This window comes from Chenopodium album, chromosome 12 (assembly GCF_948465745.1).
Source record: "Chenopodium album chromosome 12, dcCheAlbu1.1, whole genome shotgun sequence".
Lineage (NCBI taxonomy): Eukaryota > Viridiplantae > Streptophyta > Magnoliopsida > Caryophyllales > Amaranthaceae > Chenopodium > Chenopodium album.
In genome coordinates this window covers 15754517-15781202 of record NC_137845.1, presented here as the reverse complement: position 1 = coordinate 15781202, position 26686 = coordinate 15754517, and the positions used below count along the sequence as shown (strand labels likewise).

At 31.8% G+C, this 26686-nt stretch overlaps 1 protein-coding gene, 1 long non-coding RNA gene and 1 other non-coding gene across 3 annotated transcripts; 2 read left to right on the top strand and 1 right to left on the bottom strand.

Annotated features, from left to right (window-relative positions):
• Positions 1–3788: 3788 nt before the first annotated feature.
• On the bottom strand, positions 3789–8159 carry LOC145572127 (uncharacterized). The gene is made up of 4 exons (XR_014096691.1): positions 7938–8159; positions 5126–5188; positions 4927–4990; positions 3789–4618 (listed from the first exon to the last, which is right to left on the bottom strand). It is a non-coding gene; the product is annotated as an uncharacterized LOC145572127 (long non-coding RNA).
• Positions 8160–11118: 2959 nt separating this feature from the next.
• LOC145570410 (cyanidin 3-O-glucoside 5-O-glucosyltransferase (acyl-glucose)-like) lies at positions 11119–24395 on the top strand. Its single transcript, XM_081629483.1, has 13 exons — positions 11119–11304; positions 11541–11607; positions 16972–17024; positions 17141–17216; positions 19444–19515; positions 19634–19721; positions 20581–20839; positions 21218–21333; positions 22319–22539; positions 23153–23181; positions 23302–23395; positions 23490–23580; positions 24034–24395. The coding sequence occupies exons 1-13, from the start codon at positions 11164–11166 to the stop codon at positions 24272–24274; spliced, it is 1548 nt and encodes a 515-aa protein (XP_081485609.1). The 5' UTR covers positions 11119–11163; the 3' UTR covers positions 24275–24395.
• On the top strand, positions 16494–16600 carry LOC145573320 (small nucleolar RNA R71). Its single transcript, XR_014097369.1, has one exon. It is a non-coding gene; the product is annotated as a small nucleolar RNA R71 (small nucleolar RNA).
• Positions 24396–26686: the final 2291 nt, after the last annotated feature.

The window sequence follows — 26686 nt, the reverse complement described above, 5'->3', positions numbered from 1 at the left end:
GGAAACTAAACTTGGAGGACTCACAATTCTGAACTTCAATTACTCAACCCGGGTATTCATGGAAGGAAGGCTAAGCATGAAATTTTTGTAAGATGGCTTGCTCCCCCCTCTGACGACTAGGCTGCTCTCAACACAGATGGTGCAGCCAAGGACTCACCAGGACTGGCCGGTGGTGGTGGTATTATAAGAGATTGTGCGTTTATTAAAGCATTTGTTACAAGATTTGGAAGGTGCAACGCTTACAAGGCATAATTGCTAGCTCTAGAATTAGGACTTCAAATGGCAATTGACAAAGGCATTACAAATCTAGTAGTACAAATGGACAATCAAACTTGCATAGAGGCCATCAAGAATGCTACTGCTCAAGGAGGCGAATGCGTCCACATTTTGAATAATTGTCGTAACTTAGTTAAATCTTTTTGTAATATTGTTTTTAATCTTTTCTAGATGGACCATATTTGCTTCTACAAAAACTATTTATAGGCCTCACTAATAATATTTTAATTAATATGCCCCTAATAATATTTTGCAAGTAATAGGCCCACTAATAATAATATTTTGTAAGTAACAAGTCCACTAGTAATACTCGTATTTTGTTCTAACTTAGAATATGACATTGTTCATGTACTTGCATAGATACATCATACCATTATTAACTTGTTTTACTATATTAATTTTAATTTTTCCTTGCAGAAATGGATCAAACACTAGAGGGTACTTTGTATGGTCACATATGGATGTATATGAACTATTGTACGACTTTGATTATACTTTCGGTATATATTATGTTGATTTTAATGATCCAAATCTAACAAGACACCCTAAGTTGTCTCAAAGATGATATTCACAGTTTTTGAAGGGAGAAGGCACAAGAACACATGTAAAAAAGAATATAGTAGAAGATACAACAACTTATCGAACTTCAATTTAATCGCTCTACATTTGGAGATGATGAGAACTTGAGAAAGCACCCTCAAGGCCTCAACCACTCCATCAACAAATGTCTTCTTAGGAAATACTGTATTTATGTACATTTTTTTGATGACATTTTTTTATATTAAAATTGCAAATGTTTTTTCAATTTATCAAATTCATGAAGTGTAGTATGCTATTTCACATTGAAGAAGATGAGAGATGCTCTGTTATCCTTGTCACAAAAGAAGAAAACTAATAAATGATAAAGTCACGGTAAAGAAAAGACTTTATCATAAAATATGTTGTTAGATTTTTTCAAAAAAAATAAAAAAATAAAAATATTGTTAGATAGTTATTAAATATACAGTTTTATAGTATCAATTTTTTGTATATGTTTACTAATATTAAATAAATTCCTGAATGATGCTCGAATTTTAATTTTAATTTTAATTTTAATAAATAGTTAAATAAATTGGAATTCATATCTATCTAGTGTTGTATGTTATATCCAACTTAGGAATTACTATATACATTATACAATATAATACTAGTTTAGTCCCGTGCGTTGCACGGATTAAGTAGCCATTATTTGTTTAAATAGTTGTTAATTTAATATTCGAAAAAAAATTCATAATCTCATTAATTAATTTTGAAAGAAGCATTGTATTTATTTATTTAGTTTTGAAATATAAGAGGAAAAAATAAAGGATGATGTAAAAAATAGTTTAGGCGGGAAATTTTTTAATAAGAAATTGACATGTGTCCCTTAATGATGTCAACATGTTTTGTTTTAGTAATAGTTAATAGATACTTCCTTAGTTATTTTAATTGCAACAATTCTCATTTTACTCTAGTCAATGCATTATTTCAATCAAGAATATCTTGAATTTATAGATTCAAAAAATGTGAACAAAGACAGGTAGTATACAACTTTTCTGAATTCCTTGAATTTATAGCTTCAAAATCTGTGAATGTACGAGAATGCCATAATATTCTTTATCATTACCATAGCCTCCCGGGCGAGGGTAGTTCTGCTTCACTCTGCTCTAAGGGTATAGCAGCCATCATTGGAAACAAGTTTCTCACTCACAAGTCGTAGCTTCGCTCCTCCGCAGTGGTTGTGCTCCCCCCGTGGGTTGGGGGTCGCGTCCTTCGAAAATCCGAATTCGAGGTTAGGGCGAATTCGATTTTCTCAGTTGCCTTGTCGTGCGAGAAATTGTATCGAACTATCCCTTTTTTCCTATTTTTTAAGGAAAATAGGGGACTGGCAGCTATATTTGGTTACCCCCGTCGCTTCGTTCGCTTTCATACGTGTGAAAGTAAGGTCTCCCCTTCGTTATCTGAAGTATCTCCCCGGAATGAGCCCTGTCCTAAATCGCTAAGGCTCGCAAGGGCCCTTTTGGGGATTTGGTGTTTAGAGTTAGGTTTTACAGCTTCAGTTCGGTAACCGAGAGCTAATTTTTCAACTAACTAGTTGGACCTTTTACTCACCCCGGAGCAACGCATTTACACGCTTGTATTTTTTCGGGCACCAACCTTTGAAGTATCGTGAATGTGTAAATAAAAACAAATTAAATGTAATAATAATATTCCACATGAATATATAATACCTCATTTGAAAATCATCAAAACTTGTCAAAGTAAAGTATTTTCAAGATAAAAATATATTACATTTTAAAATAGAAAAGGTGGATTTATAGGTAATAGACTAATAGATATAAATAAGGTTAATATGTGCGGGATTTAATTATGTCAGTTATTCTAATTCGAAGGGAGTATAAAATAAAAGAACATGATGTCATAGAGGGTGTTTGCTAGAGAGCTTATTGGGGTAAAATTAGCTAATTTAACTCATATTAGCAAGTTTTGAATATTATAACAAGCTGATTGGGAAGGGAGGGGGTTGGTGGTGTTCTAATTCACAATGTTGATTCCACCAAATAAGGGCTTATTCACTTCAGCTTAATTTCAGCTCAGCTTAGTTCAGTTCAGTTTTTCTTCTAATTTCCTTCTCTCATAAAATATTCATTTTAGCTCTATTTAGTTCAGTTCAATTCAGTCCAGCTTCAATCAGTTCAGTTCAGATCAGTTCTGTAAATGTGAACAGGCCCTAAGCTCATTTTCAATAAGTTGTTTAGAGGAGCTTTTTCATTATCAGCTTATTCAAGTACTTTAAGGTGAAAAGGCAACTTTCCTTATTATTATCTTAAAATCTTCCACAATAAAAATGTGTAATTGTCCTTAGTGATTATTTAACATACTCAAACAACTTTAAGAAATAGTTATTTACCAAATAATTTTACATTTACACAATCAGATAATATATAATTTAATTTATTAGTCAAATCAGTTAATACAATCACTTAGGGTCTATTCACTTTACTGAATTGAGTTGAGCTGAACTGAACTGATTGGAGCTGAACTGAACTAAACTGAACTAAGTTGAAATTAATATTTTATGAGAGAAGGAAATTAGGAGCTGAATTGAACTGAATTGATTAGAACTAAACTGAACTGATTGGAGCTGAACTGAACTGAAATTAAGCTTAAGTGAACAGGCCCTTAGTCAAAACTAACTAACACCATTAGCTTTAGCTTTTACCTTTTAACCAAAAATGCAACCACATTGTTTTATGTATACACTTCCATGAGATTGTGATTAGAGGAATTGAAGCCAAAAAAAAAAAAAAAAATTCTGTTTCTTTATACTTGCAACATTTTCTAAGATAGAAATATCACAATAGTTATAACACACTATAAAATGAAGGTTTTTATGGTGAAAATTGTACTATTTATCTATACATACTTCTTTTCCTTCGAATTACTTTAGCTACCTCGCCTTTCTTACATGCTTCTTTTCCTTTCTCATTTACATCACTCTCCTTTCCTTTCACACTTTTCCACCTTGATGTATGGCATACATGACACTCACTTTTATCCGCGAATTCGCCCCAATATAACATGGAGTCATTTGGACATGCATGGATTTTCTCATATCCTAAACCCAAATCATTTATTATCTTCATGCCTTCATAATAAGACGATGGAAAATCCTTAATAATGGGAAATGCGTCAATTAGAAGTTCAAGCAATTTATTAAATGACTCAGCAGACCAATGGAACATACACTTTAGGTGAAACAAGTGCAATAGAAATGATAGTTTTGAAAAAGTAGTACACCCCTCGTACAAGCCTTTTTCAGAAGCTTCCATGAGATGTTTATACTTTGCCTGTTCTTCATTTGAGAAAATTGATTGATACTCATCATCTACCTCGCGATTTATGGTAAACCCCTCATCCATGTCATATGAATTGTCATCTTCATTAATTGGTTCACTTAATGATGGATCTTGAGGTTTGTCGGTTGGTTGTGTATTAACTCTAAAAGCTGCTTTTAGTAACCCGTCCATATCATCTCGACCTACTTCCTTTGCTAGATCGTTACTTAGATCATGGGTCTTACTCCCTTCATCTTTACAATGAAATATCCAATTTCTATAGTTAAAATAAAAACCATAAAATAAAATATGCCCTTTTTCTTCTTCTACAAATGTCGCTTTATTTAACTTGCACTTATTACATGGGCATTTAGTTTCCAATGAATTTGGTAAAAGAGTCTCTTTAGCAAGTTTCAAGAATTTCATGCAACCTTTATAATAACCAGGATCACCTCTTGGTAAATCAATCCAACTAGTATCCATGTCTACAAAGAAATATATAGTTTATTATAAACAATACATTATAAAAAATCATTTTACAAGCATCCATAAAAAAAATAAAATTAATAGAAAAAAAACTACAAAAATCAGATTAATGCATCTAGCTAGTCTATATAACATTCCTTTTATCATGGCATTTAATAAGGACTTAAACGAAGCAAATAAATTTAGAAAACACAGTAAGATCATCCATTATGCAAGTCATTTGCTTTGCTCAACAATTCATGAACAGGATATCTAAGTATTATAGTATGTCAAAAGGGATTTTTAAAGAGTATCTAAGATAAAGTACCTTCTTTTGCCGCAAAAATACACTAAGAGCAGACAGCCCGTGGGAATCAAGCTACTGAACAAGGCTGGAAAAACAGATAAGGTTGTGTTAGTAAACTTTAAAATCTTAAAGGATGCAAAGTCTTTAAGTATGAATGCACTTACACATATGTATGTCATATGGAAAGCTTTTAAAAGTGCATTATACAATATTAGTGTACCTTCTTTTGTTACAAAAGTACAGTATGAGCAGAAAATCGTGCAAATCCAGCTCCTGAACAACGCTGGAAAAACCGAAAATGTAGTGTTAGTAAACTCTGACAGTTTAAAGGAAGCAAAATCTGAGTTAAAACTGAGTCCAACAGATGACATAGCAACATCAGAGCAATTTAGCACACAAAAGGCCTTAATGAAAAGAGTACAATTAAGTGATCAATATAATTAAGGCCTTAACTAGTAAAGAATCATTAATATGGAATTGCAGCAATGGCCATACAGACAAAACCTTTAAAATACACTTCATTCAATAGGGGAAAAAAAACCCAAGTACTGAACCAAAGAATCACCTACATAAATAAAACCATCATAAATTCATATAACATATTCTAAGAGAGAGGAGGGCAGTCAAATTAGTAGTTGATCCCCACTCATTTGATGAATGTTGGTGACTGCTACTTGCTTTTGACTTCTAAGATAAATACATTGGCTTATTTCCTAAACAGATCATATCTCAAATGTGAAAAATAAAATTAAATAAATAAAAAGCCAATGTTATTTCTGGAAATCAAATGCTCTAAGACATGATGAGAAGGGTTCTTTGGTCTCTGATAACTGAAAGTAGGAGTACATAACCCACAAGTTATTAGAATGTAACCCAATGTGTCTAATTTTTAGATTAGATTGTTGCTTGTTTCAAGAGAAGAACAAAGCAAAAAAGGTTTATTACGCAAAGGCAATCCTGTGAACGGGTAGCAATCATGACATCATCAATAAGTTGTTCCAACACTCATTTTACAATCAATAATATAGGTTTTTTGTACCTAAACTGAACCTCTTTTCCTATTCTTGTATACTCCATAGTTCAGAATAAGTCATAACAGCAAACAATAGATATGAAATAGAGCTTTTGCACTCATTTGCTTTGGAAATGACACTATTGACAAAAGACATTAATATTTTTATTTACATGGAATACAACAGAGTTTTCTACTAAGATGCCAATGGGATTTAATTGCCAAGTTCATCAAATTAAATGGTCTATATCGAAATAGTAGGGGTCTGCCCAATAAAGAATGCTCAATAATATTAAAATTGATGAATAGATTCTCATCAAAATATCTTTTTTTTTTTTTAATAATATGAAGCAAGGAAACTTAAAAGAGCATGAAGTATACCTGACATGTCTCAGGTATTCTAATCCATCTCCTGGTGGCCCAGATTCAAAATCTGGTTCACATTCAACCTTAAAAGCAGGTCCTATGAATGCCCTTAAAAGCAGGTCCTAGAATTTATAGGTTATTCCAAATTTGACTTCACAAAGATTCAACTGATTCTAATTATATCATATTTACTTCTACTTGGACATAGATTCTCAACTGATTCTAAATACTTTGTGTCAGCTCCTGTGATGCTTTAATTTGGACCAATTTTTTTTATCGAAAACTTTATGAAGCCTTCAGTAATGTCACTAATGTCATATCCTGTAAAGAATTCCAAAATAAAACCCTAGAATTCCATTTAGTCATTTTATCATATTAAAATGTTATCAATATACCTTAATGACTAAATGCCTGATTTAATCAGTAGATGATAAACCATTAAAGAATCATTAATCTGGAATTGCAGCAATGGCCATACAGACATCAAAAGTCAAAACGAAGAGCATGAGCCTATAAATCACATCCCTAGGCCTTCCCATATCCATCACCATGATGCAATTATGAAACATTGGTCCGGCTGTCCCCAATGTACTAAAAAATTCTATGTCCAGAATTCCAAATCAGCTTATTATATTCTAAAAGCAAACTGGACAGCCTATGCAATTACCTATGCTGCAGCCACACACAAATTTCACCATCAGACTTGTATCGCCCTTTCTAAATAATTTTTTTAATGGACCAGAAATCCAATAAGCAAATAATTCTTCTTCAAAAATCTTTTACCCTAGGTACATATATTCCTAGATAATATATACACTACTCTCTTCTAAAAAATGATCATGTTAAGTGAGTAAATTTAAGGTAAACCATGCCTCGCTACGAAGATAGACAACACAATCGCTAGCACAGCTAACAAACATTGAATTTTTCAAATTAAGCAACTAAGTTGAATCCTCAACATTCTGAAAATGCATAGAAATATGATATTGGTAAATGAATAGAAATTACATTTGAGCCAAAAAGCCTGAATCCAATACTTCATCATGTCACCATGTTCTACGGAAGTACTCTAACCCGAGTAACATAGATAGCAAGTATAGAAGTTTGCATATACTAAAGCAAAACCAAAATGAAAGAGGCTGCTTATCTCCAAACTCCCAACCCATAATAAGATCAAATTTTAAGGCAAAAAAAGAGATAAGATATAACTTTGAAACAGTAAAAAAAAAAAAAAAAAAAAAAAACCAAGTACTAAACCAAAGAATCACCCACATAAATAAAACCATCATAAAGTCATATAACATATTTTGAGAGAGAGGAGGGTAGTTAAATTAGTAGTTGATCCACCACCACGCTAACCCCCCTTCAAGCTAGCTAACAGTCAGCTTTTCCAAACAACTCAAAACAATCATCAAAACAAGAATGTGTCATTCACAAGCAAAGCCATAAAATTCAAAGCTATAGTAACATTAATACAGAAAATTCTCAAACTAAAACCCTAGAAAAAGCCATAAAATTCTTAACAAACACCCATAAAAAAAACTACAAAAAAAAAAAAAAAAAAAAAACAGGAGAACCTTAATTTTTAAAGCAGAATTCACGAAAAAAAGACATAAAAACAAATTAAGTAATCTAATTAAGGGCAAAAAATTACCTTGCAACAAGAGACTGATTCTTGTTCTACTCCAATTCAAAATCGAAGACATGCAAAGAAAGATACACAATTTTAACGAAATTTTAGGAATTGTGAGACATTAAGGTAAGCCAAAAACGATCGATGTATAAATATCAACAAAATTGTAAAGCAAATTGAAGATCAATTGCCTGGAATTTATGAAAGTGACAAGCAAATCCCCCGAAATTCGTTGAAGTTGAGCGAGAAACACCCTGAAACGCTGATGATTATGGGCAGTTGAGTGCGAGGAGCTAGAGCAGAGAATTGTTGCAATTGTTGAATAGGGCACCAGTTTAATTAATTATTTTTTTTTAATATTTTTTTTGAAATAATTGGGGGTATTATTTTAATACAACCATTAAAAGACGTTTCTAAAAACCAAGAAATTAAACCAATAGTACCATATCATCACTTAAACAACACCACGTCACCAAGAAACCAATAATATTTCGAATAAAAACATAAGGATAATAAGATTCAATCCCTCAACCTTATGCATTAAAGATGACCATTTAACCATCTAAGCCCATATCAACTATGTTATTAATACTCCCTCCGTGTTTTTTTTAAAGTGTTACATTTTAACCGGCATATAATTTTAGACAATTTAATTGACTTAAATAAAATAAGAGGTAAGTGGAGTAGTTGGAGTATTAAAAGATTGTAAAATAAAGATAGTGGGGTTAATAGTTTATTGAAAAGTATTGAATGTGAAAGGAAAGATATAATAAAAAAGTAGTAGTGAGTTTGAATGGGGACCATGAGAGGAAAGAGATATAACATTTAATGTAGCTTTTTGCCAAAAAAGGAAGTGTAACACTTATTAAAACATGGCCAGATTTGGTAAGTGTAACACTTATTAAAACACGGAGGGAGTATATATGTAAAAACTTTTATATAAAATACAAACCACAAGGTTCAATTAAAATAAAAAAGATAAAAAAAAAACTCAAATAATAACTCAATTTTGGTTTGATAACAATGATTTTAGTTTTGAATAATTTAATTTATCGACTGCAAATCTACAACAGTAGAAACCTGAGACAACGCTTGGGCTACTCACTAGTTACATCTATTAAAAGCTTATGTTCCACTTGATTATACTCTTCACAACCTTTTAACCCCATTTTAAGTGTATTATATAATATGAGGTCCACTTTTTTTTTAAATATCGTGATAAATTATGTGCTACAATTATAAAGAAACAGATGAAATATATTACTATTAACTTATCATACACTACTAGTATAGTACCCGTACAATTGTTCGGTTTTAAGAGTTCAAATATTAAATCTCATAAAATCGAAACTAAAGTTAACATAATGTATAATAGTGATATTTTTTACATTATTTGATTATTCATTCACAATAATATGTATCCCATCTTATCATGGTGCTGCATATCTTAATTTTAATTTAATGTTGAATAAACAAAAAAAAAAAATTAAAAAAAAAATAAATAAAAAAAAAAAAAAAAAGATTTAGAGATATCAATATGGCCTTTATGCATTTTACCTTTTAGATTATAATTACTCTTGTCCATTCATAATATCATATATATCCTCCACACAAAAAAAAATCTCATATATATTGCCCGATGTATACTTTTGGTTTAATCAACATAATAAAATACATTATCTGTTCATTAATGTGATCACAAAATTTAAAATTGGTTACTTAAGTTACCCCCCAAATATATAAAAGTTACCATTTTATGAATAAAAGTTATCCATTTAATGAAAAAGATTGAAAACCTTATACTTTTGTATCCAATGGAGACCGTATACTTTAGATTAATAAAAGGAATATTTGGTTCATCTAATAATCCAACCTTTCGTCGGGCTTAGTTTATTAATCCTGCCTTTCGTTTGTAGCTAATTAATCCCACATTTACACCCCTTTCTATTTTATCCGGCCTAGCAGGTCATCCCACCTTCTACATCAGGTTATCTGTCCACGTGTGTGCGCTATGATTGGTTGAAAGTATTTTTTTTTAAAAAAAATTTATCATTTTTTTCCTCTTTTCTTTTCCCCTACCCTTACCCTCTTTCCAGCCCCTCACCTCCATGAAACCGATACACTCCAAGGCCCCAGCCACCTCTAGATTAAGTCCCGTGCCACGCATGATTTTTAGAATTACTCTTATTATGTTAATTCAAAATCTACCAAAAAATAATACTCATATCATAAATGAAATTAAAAAAAACCTTGAATCTTAATTTATACCCGTTCCAAAGATGTTAAGATTAATTAGTACTCATAGTACAATATACTCATATATAGATATACCTTTTGTATTATTGATAGGCTTTCACCGGCACAATATTTTATGAAATTTTATTTTATTTTATTTTATGATGATTAGAAATTAATTTTTTTTTTAAAAAAATTGTTACCGTGTAGAGAATTTTTTTTACAAAAAAAATTAAATAAATTTAAGAGTAGTATTCATGGAGAAATTATATAGATTTTTTTATTATATGATTAGTTATTAGATATGAATTGTATTATTAATTTTTTTGTTGGGAACAAATTTGGTTGGAAATTTTTGCACAAATTAACTTTGGACACCGAATAAAAAATTAATTATTTATATTTATTATCTTACAATATGGAAAGTATAGATTATAGGTTAGTAAAACAAATTGTAAAATAATAATAATAATAATAATAATAATAATAATAATAATAATAATAATAATAAACGAAAGCAATTTTAGGCGAGAAATTTTTTAATGAGGTGATGACGTGTGTCATTTTTTATTCACCTTTAGTATATAGTTATAGATTATAGATAGATTTGTGGTCAACAATCGTGGTTATTGATTCCTCACACGTCTTCATCACCAAAAACATTGAAAATCACAAAAAGTTGGGAGTATTGCCAATGTTCATTTGTGGGATATTGGGGACTTGGGAGTCACCTTTAGAAAGCGAAATCAGAAAGAAATATATATATATATATATATATATATATATATATATATATATATATATATATATATATATATTACGTAATAAAAGTTTTGCTGCAATTTAGAAACAAAAATACGTGTAATGCGGTTGAACGTTAAATTGAAAAGGAAAGCAAAGTTGGAAGACGTAACTATCCTGTTTTTAGACTATAGTACCATTATATTTGTAACATATTTAATTAAACTCATAGTTGGTATGTAATTGAGAGAGATAGAGAGAGAATATAGCAATGAGGGCTGAGGTTTGGTTGTGTTTGTTGCACTTATGCTTAGCATTGTTGAGAGTGATTGCTACAAGTGAAGGCAAAGAGTATAATCGTTACGACTTTCCAAAGGATTTCATATTTGGTGCTAGTACCTCAGCTTATCAGGTATGTATTTTCACTTCTTCTAATTCTTGATTTCCATATAATTTAACAACCACGTAAAAACGTATAGGTAAATAAATAATTGAGTAAAACATACTTAGAATGTAAATCACTAAATTGTATAGGTAACAAATGATAAAACCCGACTTGACTTGTGTGAATCAATGTGAGCTTGGATCCGGTTGATGATACAATGCAAAATCGAAAAATCTAAATTGAAAATTAATTTATATGTGAAGGTGGAGGGAGCAGCATTAGAGGATGGAAGGAAGCCTAGCATATATGATACTTTTGCCCATCGTTTGGGTAAGTAAACCTTGTTTCATACAACTAACTGTTATTACTAGCTACATGAATGATATGAATGATATGATAGGATAGATGTAATAATATAAAGAAAGATAAACATATTTTCATGAAACACATAATTAGTGCTTTTTTTCCCACGCTCTTTTAAAAGAGTTAAAACTATAACATTCAAAGATATTTAAGAAGACTATGATAATTAATAAAAGATAATAAAGCAAAAGGCAAAAGCATATGTTCATATTTTAGATGGATAAAGCAATTACAAGCCTAAAGATTAAAGAAAAAAGATTTTTATTTTTGGGTGTTGGTGGGGAAGGTGGGGAGTGAATGGAAGGTTAAAAACATACCCAATTAAAAACAAATATAGCTAAGTCCCAATGAGATAACAAGTTAAGTTGAGCAATATAAAACTATGCATTTGTCTAGTGCATGTGAGTGAAAAGAAGAATGTTATTTTATCAATTACGTATTGATGCCAACTATTGGGAGATCTATTCCTAATACTCTCCCTCACATATAATTTAGCTTTGTCTCATGCGATTTTTCGAGTTAGAGTGGTTCTTAGACAGTCATTTACAGTCTTATATTATGGGCCTAATTCTGATACCATATTAAAGGACTAACTCAACTATAAAATACATTATTATGAGTATATGCTTATTTGCAATCGTAATGTTGAATATTGTATATTTGTATAAGTTTATGGTCCTAAATACTTTGCGCCATAAATCTATTGTGTCTTTTTTGAATTTGAGAGAACACTAAAGGACAACAAGTCAATAATGTAGGCGAGTGTCTCCATATAAATATTCCTCTTCTCATTATTAACAATTCATTTCAGCTCTATTCAGTTCAAACCCAATCAGTTCAGTTCAATTCAGTTTTTTTTAGTAAATCGGAATAGGTCCTAAGAGAGTTATAATTTATGAATTTGGCTATATTGGCATATCAAATACCCTAATATAATAATATGTCATATATTATTAATTTGTTTGGACGAAGAAGTAATAAAGTCCTCCGTATTATTTTTCAAAATATGGCATTCACAAGTTACGAAGTACTATTTAGATTGGTAATTGTACCTGGAATTAATCTTGACCACGAAATAGAAAATCGGTAGGCATCCAATCCTGTTTCCACCGAACATCTTCCTGGTGCATAGATGACATTCATAATTGTTAAATATTACATATATATAATAACAATCTAGCCTATTTAGAATGATAAAATCCTTGTAAAATAATATATTGAAATATTGATCGATCACCTTGTATTTATGATATTGATCACATGCTACATCTGGATTACCTGTGTTGTACTCTGAAAATTACAATTTGTACTTAATTAATGAAACAAAGCAAGTTAGAAGATGGAAAAACTATACTTATACTTCTATACTTAGTATATAAAAATACAAATCACAATAGCATGCTATTTTGTATGTCTAAAGAGTGGTTTTTAACGTTGAATGTGTGAGGAATCGATGCCTTATTTCGTCATTCACTCTATTTTTATACATTTTTGTGTATTACATGCTTCACGGGGTTGTTATTGTTTTTTATGACATTTTAGGTCCAATGAACGCACTACGAAGCATCCCGAGAAGTATGCAAGGAATTTTGAGCAATGAGGAAATGGAGTGAAGCAAATTCGAAGAAGAAAGAAGCAAGATCGAAGAAAGAAAAGAAATCAAGGCCAAGAAGACCCTGCACGGCCGTGCTAACTCTTGCACGACCGTGCAGGGGTGTTCCAGAAGGTGGAAGTCTTCTGCCCAGGTCTGCACGGACGTGCAACATCACGCATGCTCGTGCTGAACCTTAGGCACGGACGTGCTTAACCCTGCACGCCCGTGCAAGTTGCAAGGCACCAAGACAGTAGGTTCTGTTTCTACTGTCTGACTCTGCACGGCCGTGCACAGTGCTGCACGCCCGTGCTACCTATTCTGTACGCCAGTGATCAGCCTTGCACGCCCATGCCAAGCTCCAGTCGAACCTGATTCTTGTTTTCTCCGTCTTTTTATTTGGGGGTCTTATAAATACTTCCCTTGAACTCATTTGTACGAAATTTTTTCCCTCTTAACTCCCTTAGGCTTATTCTTTTGATTAGTGCATAGTTTTCCTCTCCCTTAGTTTAGTTTCTCAAAAACTCAATCATTTGTAAGAATCATTGGAAGTTTGTTCCATCAATTTCAACAATTTCTCAACTTTGAAGCTTATTGTGTAATCTCTTTCCTCTATCTCTTACTCTTAATTTTCAGTTTTTAATTGCTTTGAGTTGATAATTTCTCCCTTAATCTTGTTTATTTGTTGTTGCATGTTTAATCCATTCTTGTTCAATCTTTCTTCTAACTTATTTGAATTCATGAAAACCCTAGATTTGATTGTTAAAGTAATTTCCACCATGTTTAGTGAGTAGTCTCTTAGTTAGGGGTTGGGTGAAAACCCAACCAAGCCATGGCTGTTTGACTTGGATTTATTCATGTTCTACCTTGAATTGATAGTTTTTTGTGTTTGAATTGATTATTGCATGCGTATTTTGATGGCCACCTTATGCTCATGTGTTCATCCCTCTTCTCACATCGAAAGATGGGGTTTTGGAGTGAGTCCTTTCTTGTGCAATTGGATTATGCTACCTTCATGACTATGGATGTCTGGTTTCATTAAGTAGGATGCTTTAGTGTGGTAATTAGGTGAGAAATCCCAATTATTTATGCTTCATGCTAGTTCGGAATGATCGAGAGACAAACTCGAGCTAGAAACCCACTTCCTATCTTTGATGCTTAATCCTTGTTATTTTGGTGCTTAATCTAGGAAATACTTATGTTGTAACTTTAAAAGAATACACTGTTAAGTTCCTATTCTATCTTCCATGTGTGCTCATGATTTATCCTTGTTATTGATTCTTTAGTTTGGTTGGTGTTGAATCCTGTTTCCCCTAACGTTCCTCTATATAGAAATTAATTAATCAAAACTCAATTTGTGACCGAATTAGCTTACAACCGTTTCATACTCTAGGTGTTCTTTACCCATTCCCTGTGGATACGATCCTTTACTTACCCTAGACTTGTCTTAGGTTGGTTTAGATAGAAATATTGTTTCCAACAACCGATTATTCGTCTACCAAAATGGCGTCATTGCCGGAGAATGGCGTTAAGCATTGAGTTACTTGTGAAATATTTGAGACTAGTTTATTGCTTTATTTTTCTTTGTTTTCTTTGACTAACCTACTAATCTCCCATCTAATCTTCTTTTTTTTATGCCCAAATGCAGCAATAGGACACTTCCTCTTGTGCCGTTGAACCTCGAGCTTGAAAAAGTGGTAATGGCAAATCGAAGAGAAACGAGGGCGATAGCTAGTGGTTCTACTTCAAGTGAGCCACAATTAGTGGTTGAGTCCGATCATTCTGGTTCTAGTGAATCTAGTGGAGACACCACTCTATTAGAATCACCAAGGAAAAATTCTCTAATTTCTCCATCTCTTCACCAATTCAAAATGGCTCAACTTAACAAAACTTTGAGAGAGTTTGGTGTCCCTCCACCATATCAAGAAGCAAGTGGGATTGTTACTCCCACCACCGAGGCAAATAACTTTGAGATAAGTGATCGAGGGTCACCAATTCTCTGGGGCAAAGCATGAGGATCCCATTGCACATCTTAAACAATTCACACGGTATTGTAGCACCGTGAAGGCAAATGGGGTGACTCTGGAGTACATCCTTCTAAGCATGTTCAAAATTCTCTTTCGGGGAGTGCAAGTGATTGGCTTGATAAGTTGACTCCGAACTCATTGACAACTTGGAATGAGTTAATTTTCCCAAAGGCATCTTAACTGAACGATCGGCTTTTGACTTCTCACCTTCTAAGTCATGTTGCATTCCCTTCCGTTGTACTTCCCCCAAGCTTTTCCCACTTCTAATTACAATGGCATTGGCTTGCTCTCTTGGATCTAGACCTTGACTAGGCAATGAGGTACTAGACTTGTCTTTAAGGGAACTAGCTATTTGGGCAATTTGATTTTCCAACATTTTATTGTGGGTTTGCATTTGTTTTAAGCTTTTCTCTAAGTCATTTATCTTTTTAGTTTGGGTGTTGATGAATTTCTCCATCATGCTTTCTAAATTAGACTTAGGAGGAGGGGGAGCTTGAATTTGAAGTGGTGGTTTAGGAATAGGAGCTAGAGTTGGTCTTACACCACCATTAAAACCGGGTGGGTTGTGAGTAGAAAAGTATTGGCCTTTTTGTTGGTACCTATTGTCATTTCTATAATTCCGTTGATTATTTGACACATAGTTACCACCACCACTAGCTTGACCTTGACCTTGACCTTGACCACTACTTTGCCCTTGGGTTTGGCCACTTCTCCAACCAAAATTGGGGTGATATTTCCATCCCTCATTATAGGTGTTGGAGTAGGGGTCATACCTAGGGTTGGCATGCACATTATTTACTTGTTCCATAGAAGGGGAAGGGGAACTTTGCTCATTCAACAAAGGACACTCCGAAGACGTATGGTCTTCATCACCACACACTTAACAAGACATCAATTGTATAGACACATTATCATTTGAAGGGTTAGATGCATGTGAGTTATAGAGAGGGAAGATAGGGGGAGGAGAAGATTGCATTTGATCAAATTTAGAGGACAAAGCATCTAATTTTGAGCTAAGCATATTGATAGCACTAACCTTATACCTTCCTCCTTTCTTAGTAGTGCTCCTCTCATCATGACTCCAATTGGTGTAATTTTACACCACCTCTTCAATGATTTTGAGTGCTTCCAATGGTGGCTTGTTCATGAGTGGACCACCCGATGCTCCATCCAATAGTATGCGATCCGCCCTTAAGAGACCCCTATAGAACCCATGTAATAAGTGCCAATCTTCCATGCCATGATGTGGTCATTGTTTTTGGTAACTCTTGTAGCTCTCCCAAGCATCATAGAGAGACTCGTTGGGTTCTTGTTGGAAATTTGAAATTTTGGATCTCAACTCTGCCGTTCTTCCAAGAGGTATAAACCTCCCAAGGAATGCCAAAATTAACTCATTCCAAGTTGTCAATGAGTTCGGAGTCAACTTATCAAGCCAATCACTTGCACTCCCCGAAAGAGAATTTTGAACATGCTTAGAAGGATGTACTCCAGAGTCACCCCATTTGCCTTCACGGTGCTACAATACCGTGTGAATTGTTTAAGATGTGCAATGGGATCCTCATGCTTTGCCCCAGAGAATTGGTGACCCTCGATCACTTATCTCAAAGTTATTTGCCTCGGTGGTGGGAGTAACAATCCCACTTGCTTCTTGATATGGTGGAGGGACACCAATTTCTTTTCTTTCATTAATTAAGTACAAATTGTAATTTTCAGAGTACAACACGGGTAATCCAGATGTAGCATGTGATCAATATCATAAATACAAGGTGATCGATCAATATTTCAATATATTATTTTACAAGGATTTTATCATTCTAAATAGGCTAGATTGTTATTATATATATGTAATATTTAACAATTATGAATGTCATCTATGCACCAGGAAGATGTTCAACTGATGGTGGAAACAGGATTGGATGCCTACCGATTTTCTATTTCGTGGTCAAGATTAATTCCAGGTACAATTACCAATCTAAATAGTACTTCGTAACTTGTGAATGCCATATTTTGAAAAATAATACGGAGGACTTTATTACTTCTTCGTCCAAACAAATTAATAATATATGACATATTATTATATTAGGGTATTTGATATGCCAATATAGCCAAATTCATAAATTATAACTCTCTTAGGACCTATTCCGATTTACTAAAAAAAACTGAATTGGACTGAACTGATTGGGTTTGAACTGAATAGAGCTGAAATGAATTGTTTAAGAGAGAAGGAATTTAGGAACTGAACTAAACTCATGAACTGAACTGAAATTAAGCTGAATAGAACAAGCCCTTAGTAGCCTTTGTCCTCTCACAAGAGTTAAAATCATCATACATCTGATCTTGATTGTTATCTCTAAAATTTAATCACACATTCACTTAATCACTTGCCCACTCATTCACTCAATTGTAATGTGGGTACTCTAAGGCCCTTTTTTGTTGGGAGGAATTGGGGGGAAAGAAAAGAAAGGAAAGAAAAAAAAAAAAAAAATTCCTATGTTTGATTTTAAAAATTAAATAAGATTCGAAAGGAAAGGAAGAAATTAAAACTATTAAGCTTAAATTAGCTTTTCCTTCACTTTCCTTCCTTTACTAATGTTATACCAAATAATAAATTCCTCCCAATTCCCTTTCTTTACTAATATCAAACCAAACATTGAATGATATAGTGTCTTTCCTTACCCTTCTCTTCCTTTCTTTTCTCTTCCCTTCTTTTTCCTTTCTTTCCTTTACTAATATTGAACCAAACAAAGCCTAAATGGATAGTGTCATAGGGATACATAACAATAGAGGTGTCAAAATCGAACCGACCTGAAAAAAAAACTATCTGTATTGAACTGTAATCGATCCAATTTGATCCGAGAAATTCAAGACCCAAACCCGATCTTTAACCGAATTAAACTCAACCCGAATCCGAACTTGGCCGATCTAAAATTAACTCGACACCGATTTGACCCGACCTGAACTCAACCCGAATCCAATTTGACCCGACCTGAACTCAAACCGTACAGATTTGATCCGACCCAAGCTCAACCTAATCCGAATTGACCCAACAAAGAACCGATCTAATCTAATCTATTTTGACCCGAACTGATATTAACCCGACCCCGATTTTAACTCGATTTGATTTTTACCTGATCCGAATTTAACCATATAATTATTGACTTTTTTTTTTCAAGTTCTTATACGTACTATATTTACTAATTATTAATAAGTTAACGTTTTTTACTGCAAAAAAATAATCTGGAGTAACAAGTTTACTTCATGTATATACCAATTATATAAAATTACTTTCTAAGCTGTATATTCATCTCATCTAAAATTTGCTATAAATAATTTGTAATACTTGAACATTAAAACCTCTTCTTTCAACTCGATAAAAAATATGATACATGAATGACTTAATATTGACCCAATAATAAGATAAAAACTCAATAATAACTCTAGTTTAAAAATAACCTTATTTGGATATGAATTGGGTCAACTCGATTAAAATCCAGCCAAACACAGAAAGGAATTGAGTTGAAATTGACCAATTAATGAATCAACGGTTCAACCTTATCTTAATCAAACTGAACTTGACCGAACCGAAATCAACCTGGCCTAAATTCATCCAACCTGAAATTAACCCAGTTAAACCCGTTTTGAACCTGATCCGAATTTATCCAATCGAATATGAATTGGTCTGGAGTTGACCCGACCCATATCCGACCCAGACTCGATAGACCATGACCCAAATTGATCCGACAAGAATTTGACCCGACTCGAATAGACCCGACCCAAACTCCATCTAATTATCCTAATTGACACCTCTACCTAACAATCCTTATTGAGTTGAGTGGCTAAGTGGGCAAGAATACAACTACTCCAAGAAAACGGATTGTTTTTCTACATTTTTATTAATTTATTTTACAATAATTGCTATATTGTTTTTCTTTTTACTTTCACCGGTTTTATGTTTATGAGATAATATTGTTTATGTTATTATTATTTTAAATCTTGATTAATTAGATCACAAATTCTAGTACTTAGTTAATTGAAAGTCAAAATATTCCCTTGAGAACACAATCAATCAATCATATACGTAGTATGTAATAAAGTAATCCATCCATCCTTAAATATTACGAGTATATTTGTCTTCCATTTCGAATGTTTCAAAATATTAACTGTTTTTATGTATTATTTTTACAGCTGGCCGAGGAGCTATAAACCCTAAAGGTTTAAGATTCTACAATAATCTCATCAATGAGCTTATTAGTCACGGTACTTAATTAATATGTTACAAGCTATATTGCATATATATGGAATATGGTAAAAATCAATATAATAAATAGTTTTGGACTTTGGTCACTTTGTTAAGTATTTCAAATTCAATTTTCAGGAATCGAACCACATGTTACACTTTTGCACTCAGATGTACCACAGGTTCTTGAGGATGAGTATGGAGGCTTTCTCAATCCTAGGATCATGTATGCACTTGTCAATTCGATTACAAACATCCATGTTACACTTTTATCTCACATGCACTCATTTTCACTCACTTTCTCTCCCCCCCCCCCCCCCCCCCCTTTTTTTAATTAATTTATTTATTATCCACTACATTAAGGGCAATTTTCTGTTCGAAATTTGTTTTTCATGGGGGTATTTTGTAAATAAATCAACAATTTTTTTTATTATTGTGGCTCCACAATTGAATACAGTTGAATAATATTGTTGATTTATTTACGAAAATGTCACGTGAAAAACAAATTTTGTTTCTCGCTATGAGAAATTGGGGTATCGCCCTACATTAATGTTTATATACTCTTTAATATCTTTCCTTTATTTTAAATCTTGTGCAATTTATTAATTTTTTTTAGAAAGGTAATTTACTATATACTTTCTCAGTTTTTTTTTTTATTTTTTTTTTATTTTTTATTTTTTTTATTGACAACATTTTACTTTTACACTATTCACAAATTATATTTTAACAAACTTTTGTAATTTATAACCACGATAAAACATAGTCAAGTGGGATCTTGTTTGAATCGTTTTAATGTATATTTTAATAATATCCACTTTTTACAATATTACAAGGTCGAGAATTAGAAATACTTATCGTTAAAAAAATGCGTTGACAAGCTGATAATAGAATAATGTCAACTAAATTAAAATGGAGGTGGTATTTATGTAACTTTTGATTTTTAATTTTAAATTAACTTTATACTCGCTGACTATTTATTGTATGCCCACCTTATTTAAAAATTCGTATATAAAAAAATGTGCGTAATAACAATTAATTTACGTAAATTATATATTTATTGGTAATTAATTTTTCTATTTATGCAGAGAAGACTTTACATCATTCGCAGATGTTTGCTTTAGAGAATTTGGTGATAGGGTTCGGCATTGGACAACTTTCAATGAAGCGAATATCTTCGTCTTTGGTGATTATGATGCTGGTAATACACCCCCAAGTAGATGTTCTCCCCCCTTTGGAGTTATCAATTGTACTAAAGGAAACTCGACTATTGAGCCATACATTGCAGCTCACCATATATTGTTGGCTCATGGATATACTGTAAAGCTCTATATGAATAAGTACAAGGTATGCTACATACTCCCTCCGTGTTTTAATAAGTGTTACATTTTGACTTTTTCTACTATTTACGTAATGTTTTTGACTTGATTAATTCACAAATATATATAAAAAACAAATGATATTGTATAATACATTGTTAGATTCGTTATAATGTATACTTTCATAATATGAATTTTCGTATAATTTCATTAACATATGATTTGATAAATTAATAGTCAAAGTCGTGTCTTGACATGCATATTTGGTCAAAGTGGAACACTTATTAAAACACACGGAGTAATATACGTCTTCCACTAGCTCCATTATACATACAATAATAGTCATATGTACTATTTTTGAACTGTATAAAATACATTGGCATGCTTTACGGACAATTTGATGTAGGCCAAACAACACGGAGTCATTGGGTTCAATCTCCTTTCCTACCATTTTGCACCTTTTACGGACACAAGAGAAGATATGGTTGCCGGTCAAAGAGCCTACGATTTTCTAATGGGCTGGTAAGCTCAAACTTATACGGTCAGCACCGTTTTATTTATATACTACGTGTTTATTATTTATGGTATAAAGGTACTTTTTTTATTTTTTTTTTTAAAACACCCGCTCACTTCATTAATTAAGGGACATTAAGTCTGAAAATACATAAGAAGAAATTTCGGATGGGCAACAATTAACCCATACTTGCTCTACTTCAAAGGGAACAACTCTAGCAAGGTGATGAGCTACAAAATTGCCTTCCTTTTTACATGAAACCAAGCGACAAAGGAAAAGTGAGCACTAAGATCTAAGACATCATCTAAAATATTATCCAAATCAGAGTGATAGGTAGTAGCCTTATCGAGACGATCCATCATAGCTTTGCAATCCGATTCAATAGTGACATTGTCTGCTGCCAAGTCTGATCCCAAACCGCACTGCCAATGACATTGTCTAATTTATCTAATTTATTGTCTAATTTATAAGTTTAATTTATAAAGGTACTTTTTAAATTAAATGGGATGGTATAAAGGTAAAATGTTTTCATGGAAACTAAATTTTCCATTTTTTTTCAATTTTCCTTTGTCTAGGAAAGGGTGGAAAACAATTTTTCATGAAATTTTTTTTTTCTCAATGACGGAAAACATTTTTCTTTACAAAATAAGGGAAATATTTTCCTCCTTTCACCTTACCTCCTTTTACATTCCTCTCATCTATTATCCACACACCCTCCTTTCTATGTTTTTTATTTTTTTTTTATTTTTCTTTAACTTTTCTTGTATGCAACAAATTAAAAAAAAAAAAGTTTATTATGCTTTTACTTGAAAATATGTTTTTCATGAAAATTGATTTTTCATTGAAAATATTTTAAATCAAACAAAATAGGGCCTATATTTAAGTTGAGCTAAACTTTTCAACAATTGAAATACAAAATAGGTTTATGTTTGTTTTATTATTCTTGGATCTTAAGAGAAATTCTAACTTTGACTTTATCTTGTTGGGTATTAGGTTTATGCACCCCTTGACTTATGGTGATTACCCTGAAGTAATGAAGAAAAATGCTGGCACCAGAATTCCAATTTTCACAAAAAATGAGTCAAAATTATTGAAGGGCTCAATTGATTTTCTTGGAATAAATTACTATACTCCCATGGTGGTCAAGGACAACTCAATGAGCCTCAACACAACGCCACGAGATTTTTTTGCCGATATGGCAACGCAGTGGTTATGTATGCTTTATTTCTTCATCTTCTATCATATTCCATACTTCATACATATATAGCACACGGTATCATACAAGGGGTGCCCCTCCTATCACAGGAGGGGTGAGGTGAGTATTGAACCTAGGTCACTCCTGGGGAAAATGGAGGGACAAACCATCCCTCCACACTTTATGATCCTCGTTCTCAATGAATATTTGCAACACATGAATTTATATAAACTTTAATTTAATTTTAAGAAAATTGTGAAAAGTAAAAGAATATGGTTTTTTATTTTTAAAAATGTTTGTGTGCGAGAGAGAATCAACACAGAATTAATTCAATTAGTTGGGGATATAAACAAAATACGGTTTAATATTGTCTTAAAATAAAAAGTGTTGTAAGTATAAAAAAAACAAAGGAATGTGCAATGTGTACATGTTATAGACTTATAGGTAGTACTTGTACTTATTTATTGGATTACTAACATTATTACACATTTACTTAATTACTTTACTTATAGAACATTTAATAAATTTCATTTTTATAAAACATTTTTTTTTTTTTTTTAATATATGAAGTATATATGTCCAATAGTAATAACCTTTTTTATTTATTAATTTTTAAATTTTTTTTTTAACAGTTTCTAATACGAGTGCACTATCTGAAAAGGTAAGGTTCGAACTCTTCAAAGTCAATTAAACCTGTCGTTTATGATTTGGTTGTATACTTGTATTTGGATATTGATCATCTATTAATGGCTCACACCTTAATTATGATATTTTTTCCTAGACTATCTTTCCAAATGAACCATTGGGTTTAGAGCGAGTTTTGGAGTATTACAAGGATGTTTATGAAAATCCTATCATATATATCCATGAAAATGGTATTCTTTTTTCTTTCCTTTCATTTTGAAATTTATAATATGTTTTGATTATAAATTAATTGTACTACATAGTTAAAATGGAAATTGGTTGTAGGTCAAGCTGCAAGTCATGATACTTCAACTGACGATTCATTCAGGGTTGAATATTTACGCGACCATGTTGAGAGTTTGCATAATGCTATGAGGTAAGGCTAATAGAACTTAGTAATTTATTGCCTGAGAGTTATACTTCCTTTGCTTTTGTTTTACTTTAGAGTTTTCACCAAATTTTACATATTGTTGGGGTTTACTTCATTAATGTTATAAAGGTTACTTGGTCAGTGCTACAAGGGCTATTTCGTCAGTATTATAGGGGTTATTAGGCAAGGTCCCTAATGACCCTAAACCATTTGTCCGGAAATAATACTTTTTGGTGGTTGAGGGATCAAATTACCTCACTCAATAGTTAGTTGAAGAACTAAAATGCTACAAATACAGTAGTTTAGGGACCGTATTTGATCTTAACTCTTGTTTAGTTAATTATGATCTCAACAAAATATCAAAGAATTATTTCATATCGGTTGTATTTTAGTGGAATAGATTAAATATTGATTAAATTATAAAACTTTAACTCTTTTATTATGTTCTCTCTATTGCAGAAATGGATCCAATACTAAAGGATACTTTGTATGGTCACTTTTGGACGTGTATGAATTATTATTTGGCTTCGATTATACTTTTGGTATATACTATATTGATTACAATGATCCAAATTTGACAAGACACTCTAAGCTTTCTCAACAATGGTACTCACAATTTTTGAAGGGAAGAAACGCAACTGCAGATATACAAATGAATCAAGCAGGCGATACAACTATTAGTACTCGATCTTCAATTTAGAAAGTAAAGTTTTGTATCATAAAGACAAATATTGCATATTAAGGAGATTCTTCTTTTTTTTTTTTTAATCAATGTGACATGCAATTGAAAAAATCATAGATATAATTGATTTTAACTATAATTGATTAAATAATTTACGCATTGAGTAATATAATTGATTTTAACTATGAGTCTATGACCATTAGGCATACCCATTGTAAGATCACAGATTTCTATTCTCTTCACATGTAGCCATGCAGGTGTGCTAAATCACTCTTCGTTTTTATATCATAATATCATATTCTTTTATATAGCACTCATTTTATAATTTTTTTTTTAATTATAAAAACACATCAAAAGAATTTTCACTACTCATAAATAATAGTATAAAACAAAAACAATAACAATGCAAACATCTAAAATAATCCCTCACCAAATAGTCCTTGAGTAAAACAATGACCCATGTACAAGTTAATCAAGAATAAAGTGGAAAGACAAATAAAAAAAAACAAGACTCACACGTCAAAAAAATACGGAGTATATTTTAGTGGTCAACAATAGGTGATCAAGGATCCTTCACAAGTCTTCATCACATTAAGTAATATTTCCTCCGTTTTTATTTAGTTGCAACACACCCATTTGACACGCATTTTAAAGAAGATATTAGGCTAGGTAAATGAATAAATTAATTTATAAAATTTTACCACCTATAAAAAGAAAGAGATAAGTTGTTACGGTTTAAATTTCATAGCTTAATTCATTCGTTTACCTCGTTTAATCGCCTCCTCAAAAAGCGTGATAAAAAATATGTTGCAAGTATAAAAAAATAGAGGAAGTAAATATTACCCCGTATTGTAAATGACAGAAAGGTACATTTGTGATAGATTATAGAACACTTTCTTTTTTGAAGATGCAAATAAAAAAAAACGGAGGGAGTATTTTTTTTTCATAAAATAAATTTCATAAAGGTAATTGCAAAATTCCATAATGAAACTCCTTTTTTATTTTTATTTTTTTATTTTATTTAGATCACTTTTCTTTTATGGGTGTTTTTTTAATATTTGAATCATTTCTATATATAGTAACTTTACACTATATTTTATTATTTCTCTCTCTTATTTTAAATCCCACTCAAATTAATTTATCATTTCTCTCTCTTATGATCCCCACCACTCTCTTATATATTTTCACTTTCATGGCCCCCACATTACTTTTACCATAATTAATTATTCATCCACTCACATTATTAATTCATTCTCTTAAAAGTTCGCGCATATGCAAGTGACGCAAAAAAAAAAAAAAAAAAAAAAAAAACACGAAGGGAGTACAAGGTTCACCTTGACGCAATATAGAAACAAAAATACATGTAATGTGCTAGAACAATAGAAAGAAAAATAACATAAAGGTGAAATACATATCTATCATGTTATTAGACTATAGTACTATGTATTGTATTTGCAACCTAGTCAATAACACCAAAAGTTGGTATGTAATTGAGAGAGATAATAGAGAGAGATTATGGCAATGAGGTTTAGTGCAAGGTTGTGTTTGTTGCATCTATGCTTAGCATTGTTGAGAAGGGTTGCTGGAAGTGTAGGCAAAGAGTATAATCGTTACCACTTTCCTAAGGATTTCATATATGGTGCTTGTACCACAGCTTATCAGGTTCGTATTTCATTTCTTCTAACTCTTGATTTTTATATAAATAATCACGTTAAAATGATGTATAGGTAAATAAATAACAATAAAAATTATAACATACTTTGTAAGACGATGACGATAATACTACCTCCTTTTCACATTATGAGCCTGTTCTCATTGACTGAAATAAGCTGAACTGAACTGAACTTATTAGAGTTGAACTGAACTAAACTGAATATTTTATGAAAGAAGGAAATTAGGAGCTGAACTGAACTGAAAATAATTTGATGAGAACAGTGCCTATGTAAAGTAATTTAATACTTAATTATATTTCACAAAAAGTATCCAATGTTGCACATATTATGAAACGGAGGTAGTATAAAGTTTTGGATAAAACTAGACTTGGCTTGTATGAATCAATAATTCAAGTTTGGGCTAGATTGAATGATTTAATTTTAGTGTTTAGAGTCACTAATATATATGATGAAAATGCCCCATTGTTATATTACCAAATTGAAAAATCTCATGTTTGTATGTGAAGGTTGAGGGAGCAGCATTACAAGATGGAAGGAAGCCCATTATATATAATACTTTTGCCCATCGTTCTAGTAAGGCCCCGTTCTTTAGAGCTGCTCTGCTCAAATCAAATATGCTCTATTCAAAAGAAATCTACTCTGCTTTGCTCTATTTTCAAATAATAATTAATAATAACAGTAATAATAATTAATATTCAATAATAATAATTAATATTGTATTGATGATAATAATTTATTATTTTGAATAATTATAATA